The following is a 12,481-nucleotide window of genomic DNA, read 5'->3' as shown; positions in this document are numbered from 1 at the left end:
AGTTACTCCCCTTGGGTACGGGCAAACTCGCTGTCGATACTGTTACTGGATACAGACGAGATGGTCTGCTGTAACTTGTGAAAACTGCACAGCAGTTGGAACTACCGATCGATCCGGATTTTACAAGACAGGACGTGCAAGAAAAACTTTCCGAAAAACTTCGACAGATCGGATTTCCACCACGCGATCCTTTTACATCCGAAGAAATAAGTGACCTATCAAACGCATCCAGGATCGGTGTTGTTGACATCCTGAACTATCTGATTGAGAAAAAGATCGATTTCGACCAGAAGAAGGCGAAAGCTTACAAATCCTTTGAAGATATATCGCCTTTTTTATGGCCATGTGCTCAACTTGAGATACATGTGCAGAAGTGGAAAAGTTTTTCGTCTACACCGCGGAGGTAAAACCGACACAGAGGCAGACAACCTACCTGCACACTTCCTCATATAAACTGTGCATAATCGTCAGCGAAGATGGGGACATTCTGCTGGGATTTTGCCAGTGTCCGGGGGGGGGGGGGGAGGGGGGGGTGGGGGGGGGGGGGGGGGGCAAGTACTTACATTTCACAACATAGGCATATTATTATTGTTATTGTTAGTATTGTTACTCCTCACTGAAACCAAGTAAAGCAGGCTGTTCACCCTCAATAATGCTTTTGCTGTATTAGTACTGTCACAGTATGTTTGCATGCATACATGCAAATATTAGTTAGCTTCCATGAAATATTGAATATATCCCCATTTCACAGCACTAGGATGGGATGTATGACACTTTGAATCACTAACAGTAGCACTGCCTCTTCCATACACATCTCCTTTTTGAAAAGAGTATACGTATGGACCAGTGGCAGTGAATGGTTAATGATCATATGGGTTGTTCTGATTTCATTCATAATCAGGTACATTTGTTTTTTTAACCACACAAACACTTAGACAACAATTATTAGAGTATGAGTTTTTCCGCGTTTTGATTTTCATTTAAATCCAAGTCACAGCTTCTGTTTTATGATCAGTGATGTAGTTTGAAACACTTGGACAACAATTATCAGAGTATGAGTTTTCCCGCGTTTGGATTTTCATTTAAATACAAGTCACAGCTTCTGTTTTATGATGAGTGATGTAGTTTGAAACACTTGGACAACAATTATCAGAGTATGAGTTTTTCCGCGTTTGGATTTTCATTTAAATCCAAGTCACAGATTCTGTTTTATGATGAGTGATGTAGTTTGAAACACTTGGACAACAATTATCAGAGTATGAGTTTTTCCACTTTTTGATTTTCATTTAAATCCACTCTGGAGTCACAGTTTCTGTTTTATGATGAGTGATGTAGTTTGAAGTGTTGGTATTACATTTTCAATGACAATCATTCTGTGCTGGTATTCCCATTTTCACCTGCAGGGTTATGAAATATATGGGGAGAAACTTGGTCAGTAAAATCATCTTCACACGTGAACTGAAAATTGTCTCTGTTTAAAATTACAATGTATTTCGTGAACATACCTTGAGAATGCCCTTGCGTGATTTAAAACTGCCTGCTGTGAATACTGTTGTGATACTATGAATTTTCTTTTGAGAAAAACAAAAGAATGAAAAGCTTTTAACTAGCTTGTGAATGAGCCTCTTACTTCTATGTGGGGCTAGCTGCTTTGAACTATTTTTAATGCCTGAAAAGGATAGTGATGGAAATTACTAGTTTAATGTCAGGTGTGACATACTATTGATTGAACTATTTTGTTTATTAATCTGCAATTTTGTTACAACCTACTTTGTTTATTTGGTGACAAGCTAGTGGAAGGCACTTTTTAGTGCTTGAATAGTACTCTGATGCACATTATTTATCATTTCAGTCTAGTCGTACTCATGATTACAACCAATAGTTCTTGTGAGCTTGTACAGTTATGTGATGTCTCTCAGTCTTTTTCCTTGAGGCAAACCATTTTTTCCTTTGAACGACACATAGTTCAGTTTGACCATTTTTTTTTCATTTTTGTGTTCTTGTTGTATGCAACTGCAAGCACCGAGCTGTCATGCTTTTTGTCTGATTTCAGACCATATTCTTTGGGCCATTTGTATGCTGAAGTAGTTTTGTTTTTCTGCCACTTCTGTCAGATTGTGTTTTTGCAGTGAGATTCATGTTCAAAATTTTAGACAAGATTAAAAGAATAATCCTGTTTCTTAAATGCCTTCGTGTTCATTGGTTTGTAGACTATGTGTCACTTGCTGTCTAGTTTTTCAGTGAAATTGTTTTGCCGGCTAACTAGCTGCAGTATCACACTTTGGTTTATGGGGATATGAAAAAGCTACATTAAAACCATTTCTTCCTCTCTCAGCACATAAAGTCAAAGCATGGTACAATCTTTTTTGTTCCATTTATACTTATGAAGAAAAGCACCATGTCATTTTCAAGTGCCCCCCGACGAAGTCAGTTTGTGCAAATGTAGGTGTCTTTGTTGACTTTTTCGATGTTGAACTTGTCGATCGTTCTTCCACATAGTTTAATCCATTTTCGGCACTTTTCTAAATCTCTAGAGGATTTGAAAAACGTTACCCATCCAACACCGACCATGTGTGATCTCTCACGGTGTCTTAAATCACTTCCACACACGCCATAACAGCAATGTTTGTGCACCATCGTACAGCTCCACCATTCAAACAACGCGCAAAAGTGGCTGACTTTGCCCGAGGCACAGCGAGCCAAGGTCAAGGTCGTCTAGAATTGCCCAGGTGTAAAAGACCCTATTGAAATAATGTTAAAAGCATGTCACTCACGAACAACACGCACGATGCAAGACGCTGGCGTGCTCGTGACACTCCCCACACACCGTACTCTTCCAGCAATGCTGTCCCTGGTGGTGTGTGTGACGGTCAGTGTACTGGTGCTGTACTGTGTCCTACTCACTTCGTACCAGTCATTGTTGTACAACCTGCATGACGAGGAGGTCCCGTTACATTGGGAGATCGTAATCCCAGTAGTGTTGGAGAAATATAAGTCCCAGCCCATAATGTCACCCGTAATCCCTGTGCAGGTCAGTGTGATGCTGCTGTGTGTTTCTGTGACGTTCAGTGTACCGTCACTGCCGCACTCTGGAATGTTATATCCTGTAATATTAAAAACATAATTAATTTAGTTCCTTACATGTCACTGATTCATCCTTCGGTTTGACAATTTGTTTTCAAAACATGCTATTATTAACTGTCTCATGCAAACTCTCCAGAATCTCCAAAAGACACCATAATGAATTGACTCCTGAGTGTTCACATAATTATATACCGTTTAGTGCGTACCACTGTCTGTTGCATCAATTTTCCAAGAAATAGCTAAAGAAGTTAATCTGATCGAGGTAGAAAAATACACATAATTATATCTGGGATTAATGTATTTGAGTATATATGCATATACCAAAATACAGAATGTGTTAGCTATACTAACTTCTACAAACATGTCGGATGGTTCATCTTGTTGTGGCAATTTGCGTTAAAGATAGGAAAACTGTTAGAATTGAAGTGAATTGAAGTGTTCCACTTATGAACACAATTTTCGTTTTGAACACTGTGTGTGACTGAATAGCGTTTACAGTGTGTGCTATTTTAGCTACTAGTAGAAGTATGAAGTATCCGTCAGGGAGAGAGAGACAGAGAGAGAGAGAGAGAGAGAGAGAGAGAGAGAGAGAGAGAGAGAGAGAGAGAGAGAGAGAGAGAGAGAGTGAGAGACAGAGAGAGACAGAGAGAGACAGAGACAGAGAGACAGAGAGACAGACACAGAGACAGAGAGACAGAGACTGAGACAGACAGACAGACAGACAGGCAGGCAGACAGGCAGACAGACAGTCAGACAGACAAAGACAGGATGTGAAAGAAATACAGAGACAAACAGAGACAGACATAAAATATATTTACTTACCAGAACAACAGCACCACTGCACGGCACACAACACATACACCAGTGCCGTTTTCATGATTACTTCACACACACCACACAACACGTCCCACTTTAGTGTAAGTCATCAACAAATCCCTGTAGAAAAACACGAAAAGTGAAGCTTTAAATCCAAACACTACCACTCTCACAAACTGTTTCTAAGAAACACTGCACTGCTTAGCGATTAGCCGAGTGATATATTAACATTACCCGGTGTAAAGTCCATGTTAGAGGGGTATCACTTGTGCGGTATGGGCGATCAGCATGTCTCTTTTTATTCACGTCCTGCTGCGTCACCAGTGACCGGAAAAGTATGTTGGATTAGGGTCCGTATTCTAACTCGTGAGAACACACACATGCGCGCACGCACACATGTACGCACGCACGTATGTACGTACGTACGTACGTACGTACGTACGTACGCACGCACGTACGCACTCACGCACGCACGCACACACGCACGCACGAACTCACATGTAGGCACGCACACACACACACACACATGCACGCACGCACACACACACACACACACACACACACACACACACACACATGGACTGGGTGGCCGAGTGGTAACGCACTTGCGCTCGGAAGCGAGAGGTTGCGAGTTCGACCCTGGGTCAGGGCGTTAGCAATTTTCTCCCCCCTTTCCTAACCTAGGTGGTGGGTTCAAGTGCTAGTCTTTCGGATGAGACGAAAAACCGAGGTCCCTTCGTGTACGCTACATTGGGGTGTGCACGTTAAAGATCCCACGATTGACAAAAGGGTCTTTCCTGGCAAAATTGTATAGGCATAGATAAAAAAATGTCCACCAAAATACCCGTGTGACTTGGAATAATAGGCCGTGAAAAGTAGGATATGCGCCGAAATGGCTGCGATCTGCTGGTCGATGTGAATGCGTGATGTATTGTGTAAAAAAAATTCCATCTCACACGGCATAAATAGATTCCTGCGCCTTGAGTCCGAGTCTGGAGATACGCGCGCGATATAAGCCTTCATATGACATATGACATGACACATACACACATACGTACACAAACACACACACTCTCTCTCTCTTTATCTCTCGCTCGCTCTCTCTCTCAAATACGTTAATGCCTTTTTTAAGATCAAACTCACGAACACACACACACACACACACACACACACACACACACACACACACACACACACACACACACACACACAATGTCGAATAAGCATTTTCAGTTAACAAAGAAGCCTAAGATCACTACACAACACTGTTTCGAATATGAATGACATCAGCAGTGGGTTTGATTCGAGAACGTTAATGCGCGTCGTTAACGTAGTACATAAACACTTCCTTCTGTATAATGATATTTCACCGTTGCTTTGGTATACTTATTAAATTATAGATTCCACGAAGTGAACAGATTCACTTGATAAAACTGCCTTGTATGGTGCGATGTGATGATGAAATGGATATTTGACGTGCAAAAGGACAGCAATGACCAATTAAGGACATGTTTTGTTGAGGACAGTGAACCGCTTTGTCAGTACATGCATAATACAAGGTGTATGGAACGCGACTGAACATAATATGAAGCATGTTGGCATCGTTACAACTAGTAACGTATTATTTCCGATGATAGCAACGGACTAAGTATCCTATTAAAAAAATCATGAACACAAACATATTGAAATGTGGACATTTTCTGTTAGTAACTGTCACATAAAACATAAAAAAGATAAACAACATATATAAATAAATAAACCAGGAAGTAATTCATGCAACAGTTACACAGAGAATATGACAAGAAATGAGTCTCTTTCAGCTGTTAAAACTGACGAGTAGGAAAGCTACTGCTGTCTGACCGAATGACAAATTAACCAAATCAAAACACACGGCTAAAATGGATTTTCCGATTGCTAGGATGAGGCTAGCGTGTACGAAACATACCGCTACATTTTACTGTCAAACAAAGAATGTATTCGATTTTTGCTAAGACATGTGTAAGACAGTATTATTACGTAAACAAATTTGGAAGGGAAAGTATCTATCCGTTTCTCATTCCCGACGGCAAAGATGCGGTCTATTCGTGTAGAATGACGGTGACACATTTGCAGTCAACATCAGCATTATATTTGAATTGCTTTCATTCCTTGGCATTAACCTTCGTCACGTGTGTCATAACTAAAACAATATTAAAAACTGCCAACATGAATGACTTAAGAAATAAGTATATATATGTCGTAACGAAATCTGGTAATTGCCGAATTCGTGAAATCGGCAACCTATTTGCCGAATTCGTGAAATCGGCAATCGCTTGCCGAGAACGCGAATTCGACAGGCTATTGCCGAAATCGTGAAAAGCCAGATTAAAGTTGTCGAATTCGTGAAATCGGCAACGGATTTCACGGGCGGGGATATAGCTCAGTTGGTAGCGCGCTGGATTTGTATTCAGTTGGCCGCTGTCAGCGTGAGTTCGATCCCAGGTTCGGCGGAAATTTATTTCACAGAGTCAACTTTGTGTGCAGACTCTCTTCGGTGTCCGAACCTCCCCCCGTGTACACTACATTGGGTGTGCACGTTAAAGATCCCACGATTGACAAAAGGGTCTTTCCTGGCAAAATTGCTTAGGCACAGTTGATAATTGTCTACCTATACCCGTGTGACTTGGAATAATGGGCCGTGAAAGGTAAATATGCGCCGAAATGGCTGCAATCTACTGGCCGTATAAAATTTCATCTCACACGGCATCACTGCAGAGCGCCTAGAACTGTACCCACGGAATGTGCGCGATATAAGACTCATTGATTGATTGATTGATTAATCGTCAATCGATTTCACGAAATCGACGATTTTGTCGATTTCACGAATTCGGCAACACACACACCACCACCACCACCGCCACCACACAAGACACACACACGTGTACACACACACACACACACACACACACACACACACACACTCACACACACATATATACACACGCAGTCACACACAAGGCCATATTCACCGATTTACCTTCCTCTATCTCATTTATTCAGTCAACTCGTGACAAATCGGCTACAGAAAATTCTGTTGTACCAAAACCTGTTTAAAGTTGCCGAATTCGTGAAATCGACAAAATCGTCGATTTCGTGAAATCGATTGCCGATTTCGTGAAATCAGTTGCCGATTTCACGAATTCGACAACTTTAATCAGGCCTTTCACAATTTCGGCAATAGCCTGCCGAATTCGCGTTCTCGGCAAGCGATTGCCGATTTCACGAATTCGGCAAATAGGTTGCCGATTTCACGAATTCGGCAATTACCAGATTTCGTGACGACATATATATGTAATAACTAAATATTGATATGTTTTTCTTGTTTATTCAATTAAATTGGTTGATTTTTATAACAATGACGGGAGGAGGAAGGCAACTTGTGAAGAACGAATAAAACGACTGATTGATTATTGAACGACGAACACTCGAATAGCCTTCACTCACAAGCTACAGTCAGTGCATGACGACGACAAATCCTTCCCTTGCCATGCTCAAAGTATCCACACGTAAATAACATAATTATGCATTTTTACCTTTCGCATGACTAAAGACGCAGTCATTGCATTGAAAACAATTCGACTTGAAATTTCAGATTTGGGTAGGTTTTTACATGGTAGAGGGTCATCCCTCAACTTGGTCTCTGTAGACTTGGGATTTTTTGTTCGTGAATGTCTTTATTCACCAATATATCGTGAGAAAAAACCCACTGTTTTCGCGGAAAAGACTGCACCTTTATTATGTGAACAGTAAGGATCTTGTATATGAGTTTAAGTGTATGAAGTTATAACATGATTTTACTCAGCACGCTGATGATAGTGATTAATGTCCTGCTTTCTGAGTAACTGTCGTTGCCGTTGTTGTATTGTTTTCTTCACAAAAGGTCACAGGTCCAAGGTCACGTAAGAAAGTAACTTGACATGCTTGCGGTTGTCGAAATGTATCATCGCGGTTATTCAAACAGGAAGATTCTGGTGGATAGATGTGCACGCTTGTGCCAACATGTACATTTTCAATCCATGTTTTGTTTGTTGTTTATATCTAGGATGTGATTCAAACTCAAAGTAAGCTATATATGTGTGTGCGGGGGGGGGAGGGGGGGAGGCAGTTATCAAAGAAATGCTTCGTTTACTGAATACGGTACATAATAGATAGACTATATATGTGACCCTCCACGACGGTATGAGTCGCATGTCACTTTTGCATGATTTTCATAATTTTACATTTTTCTAAAGAGTTTTTTATGCTCTATCCAGTGGTGAAAACCGTTTTAGAAAAGAGCGAAAACTTTTTGAGTTATAAGCCTGTGACTAAGGTGACCCTCACACTGTTACCAGACACTCCCCGGACTTATATGAAGCCTAGCGCAGAACCGCGGGAGGTGACATGCGACTCATTTCGTGGTGGAGGGTCACATATGTTCATATGTTTCAGATGGAAGTTGTTGCATTGTTTATTGGAGAGAGAGAGAGAGAGAGAGAGAGAGAGAGAGAGAGAGAGAGAGAGAGAGAGAGAGAGAGAGAGAGAGAGAGAGACAGACAGACAGACAGACAGAGAAAGAGAGAGACAGAGAGATAGAGAGAGACAGACAGACAGACAGACAGAGACAGAGACAGAGAGAACGAGGGAGAGAGAGAGAATTGATTTGAATTGAATTGAATTTAATTGAACTTTATTTAACAAGGGTTAAGATTTAAGGTTACGCCTTTTTTACAATCTGTCCTTGGGACGCATAGACACACAATAATAAAATACAATGTAAACAAAGAGAGAGAGAGAGAGAGAGAGAGAGAGAGAGAGAGAGAGAGACAGACAGACAGCAGACAGACAGAGACAGAGAAAGAGAGACAGAGAAAGACAGACAGACAGACAGACAGACAGACAGACGGAGACAGAGACAGAGAGAGATAGAGAGACGGACAGAGACAGAGGCAGACAGAATATGGATTGAGCGATTGTGATTGCTTGTAAGTTCGCGTGGGTTAGGCGAGAGGGCATAGTGTCAGGTATGATGTCATAGTGTTACTTAATGCGCGTGACAGTCTCAATAACAGTTCACGATTCCTAATGAGTCAACCAACCAGCTTCGTTTTCACTTTCCTGACTAGAACGTATACATCCATTTAAAGAGGCGGTATATCTAAAGTCATGTTCATGTGGACAATTTTAATCGATTTCGTCTCAACCTTTCATTCAACAAACAGCACCGCTTCATCTAACGTAGCTTTTTCATTGACAATTTCCTATCAATTTTGAGGCCGATTTTCTTTTTTTCTTCGCCGAGATGACAGTCGGACAATGCAAGGTCGCAGATAACTTGCCCATGTAAACTGCCCTACCAATGTCCAATCCGACTGCCAACTGACACGAAACAGGAGTGGAGCGCCACCCGACTGTGGACCGATCTTGTAGACTCCTTTTTTTGCAGGAGACTGATTGCGCTTACCTAGACTGTCCTTCTGTTTTGACAAAAAGCAGGACAATCAGCATTACTTGGGCCATAAACATATGCAAGGGTCAGACGTTTTTACAAAAACTCAATATCAATCAAAACATACCTTCCATCATCATCTTTGACAATATTATGAATCTTATAATCAAAATTATTTTTTAAACAATACAGCAACACCTCTAATTGCAAAATCATTACCAGCAACAATACATTCATAGCCCCACTGTGACCTAATCAAATTTTCTTGGTGGCTTTTTCAGTGCGTTTCTTGTAGTAAGAAAACATTTCCATTCTGCTGTCTTAAAAAATCAAACACATCTTTATTTTTCTTGAAGTCTCCAAGTCCATTTACATTAAAGGAACAAATGTTTAACTCTTCATGGACTACCATTGTGATCAAACACAACAACCATTATACTTTTTCATCCAAATAACTATATTGATCAAGCGCAAAAAGTGTATTGTAGGCCTTCCTTTTGAGAGAAGGGGGCATGGAGTACAGCAAAAACAGGGTCTCACAAGCAAACAGGGAGGAGACATCCTGACCACATTCAACACAAATACACGCATTACATGAGTGGAGCATCAAGTAAAAACATCCGCATGGCTCGTATTGTGCTATCAACACTAACAGTGACTTTAACCAAATACATGCATGAGAGCAGCCATTTCTCACAAATCGAGCAGAAGAGCACAGCAACAGGTCGAGGCAGTAGAAGCGATAACACTAGGATCAGGAGTTTAAAAAAAATGTAAACATTGGGAGACAGCACACGAAAACAGTAGTGACATACAACCAAACTCTGGACAATACATCAGCGAACAAACAGAACCATTACACATATTCGACACAGGCATGAGAATTATAGAACCATACATCCAGCATAGTGATGATAATAGACACAGCATAGAAACGCGCCCACCAGCTCAACACACTAACAGGGGCACGAAGAGGGGGGGGGGGGGGGGGGGGGCGGCAAACAACACGACACGAATGACACGAATACCAAACAACAGAAAGAACAAGCAACAAGTCGCGTAAGGCGAAATTACTACATTTAGTCAAGCTGTGGAACTCACAGAATGAAACTGAACGTAGTCCGCCGCTAGTGCAAAAGGCAGTGAAAGTGACCAGCCTGTTTGGCGTGGCAGCGGTTGCGCTGTGCTTCATAGCACGCTTTACTGTACCTCTCTTCGTTTTAACTTTCTGAGCGTGTTTTTAATCCAAACATATCATATCTATATGTTTTTGGAATCAGGAACCGACAAGGAATAAGATAAAATAGTTTTTAAATCGATTTCGGAAATTTAACTTTGATCATAATTTTTTTATTTTTAATTTTCAGAGATTGTTTTTAATCCAAATATAACATATGTATATGTTTTTGGAATCAGAAAATGACGAAGAATAAGATGAACTTATTTTTGGATCGTTTAATAAAAAAATAATTTTAATTACAAGTTTCTGATTTTTAATGACCAAACTCACTCATTAGTTTTTAAGCCACCAAGCTGAAATGCAATACCAAACCCCGGCCTTCGTCGAAAATTGCTTTGCCAAAATTTCAATCAATTTAATTGAAAAATGAGGGTGTGACAGTGCCGCCTCAAAATCTGCTGCCTGAAACTGGTAATGATCATCCTCAGAATGCACCAGATTGCACCATTTTGCATCCTTTTTTTCACAATTTTCCGGGGGGGCATGCCCCCGGACCCCCCTAGCAAGCTCGGCGCCACGCGCCGTCCGCTCGGCGCTTCGCGCCTTCACACCCATATCTTCACAATATACTTTTGGACCTCCCCCCCCCCCCCCCATAAAATGAACTGATCCGCCCCTGTGATGGGCCTGTTGTTCCCTGCATTTCGAACACCAACGCGGTGCGCCGCTTCAATGTGCTCAGATTTGATATGGGTTAACCCCAGTTTGTCATGTAAGATTTTCAATACTTTCGCCTCACTCTCGTCAGCTGTTTCATGAGAGTCTGTTTGTTCATCAATGAACAACAGCTTAATGTTATTTCTGCGAGAGTATTGCTCGTTATGGTTTGAGTTCTCGTAAGCAAGTTTGCCGAAGTAAACTGCTTCGTCCAGCTGTCGCTGTGTTGCTTGTTGTTTTGTCTGACACTCCTCTAGTTTCTCACTGAGTTTGTTGTTCTCCTGTTGCAAATCAAAAACGTCACCCTTCAGTCTTTCTACTGTCTCACCCAATGCGTCGAGGTTTTTTGTTTTGGTTGTCACTCATGGCTAAGAGCACTTTCATGATTTCTTTGTTAGAGCAGTTCTCTTCCCCGTCACTCATACCCTCAGTTACCGAATCAGTGTCACTGGCAGGGACACCGCTATCTTTCCCACTCTCTTTACCGGCTGTGGCCATGGTCACAGATTCGCGGGGTTTGCCAAAATGGGACAAAAGGGAATTTTTACCAGTTGCTTTCACTTTGTTGGCTTTCTTGGTAGGCTTAGGCTTGTCAGAGGCACACTTACTGTCAGCGTCGAGTTCAAGGCTGGTGTCAGGGTTTCGTCGCTTGACTGAGGAAGAGCGCGACCGGTTCATGACGCAAAAAAAGCACTGTCACTCACTGTCACCATTGCGGTCACAGCAAATCGCAGAAAAAAACCTTTTTTTTCACAGATTCTTCTTACATCCTGGTAGCACGGCGGTAAATGGACGCGAGCCTTACATTGACATGCTGTATTTGTACTTGTAACCGCACACAGAAAGAGTTTTGTGCACAAAAGTCAGCGGAGCACAAACGGAAAGCTGTCCGTTCGCGCCGGAAGCGGAAAACCAATTCAAGAGCAATATTGTTATTGAGTCGTGGATGACAGACTGCGTGTGTGTTGTAAGCATGTGTGGCGTGACATGGTCCCATATCAACATTGAACAGTGTGTATTCTGTGTACACAGTGGGACATTTTGGATGCATTGGTTTCGTAAAAGCCACCAGCGGCATTTTAAGAAATGACATCATCAACAAAATGTTAACTGACCACAGTAAGCAGTCAGGGTGTTGAGTTTTGGAATGTGACCAAGCAGAAGGATGGTCTATCCCATGGAAAACCCTGGTCAGATATGATGCGGCCCCCCGCGGG

At 41.6% G+C, this 12,481-nt stretch overlaps 1 protein-coding gene across 1 annotated transcript in view; it reads right to left on the bottom strand.

Annotated features, from left to right (window-relative positions):
- LOC138973495 (uncharacterized) overlaps nucleotides 1–4,265 on the bottom strand; it is an 8,659-nt gene extending 4,394 nt beyond the window's left edge. Inside the window, exons 1-2 of the mRNA XM_070346204.1 lie at nucleotides 3,907–4,265; nucleotides 2,775–3,104 (exon numbers count right to left, since the gene is read on the bottom strand). Coding sequence (XP_070202305.1) covers nucleotides 2,775–3,104; nucleotides 3,907–3,961 — 385 coding nt within the window. The 5' untranslated portion in view covers nucleotides 3,962–4,265. The remainder of the gene's footprint in view (nucleotides 1–2,774; nucleotides 3,105–3,906) is intronic.
- Between the last annotated feature and the right edge of the window lie 8,216 nt (nucleotides 4,266–12,481).

Source organism: Littorina saxatilis, linkage group LG8 (assembly GCF_037325665.1).
Source record: "Littorina saxatilis isolate snail1 linkage group LG8, US_GU_Lsax_2.0, whole genome shotgun sequence".
In the NCBI taxonomy this organism is placed as follows: Eukaryota; Metazoa; Mollusca; class Gastropoda; order Littorinimorpha; family Littorinidae; genus Littorina; species Littorina saxatilis.
This window is presented reverse-complemented; position numbering and strand designations above follow the sequence as displayed.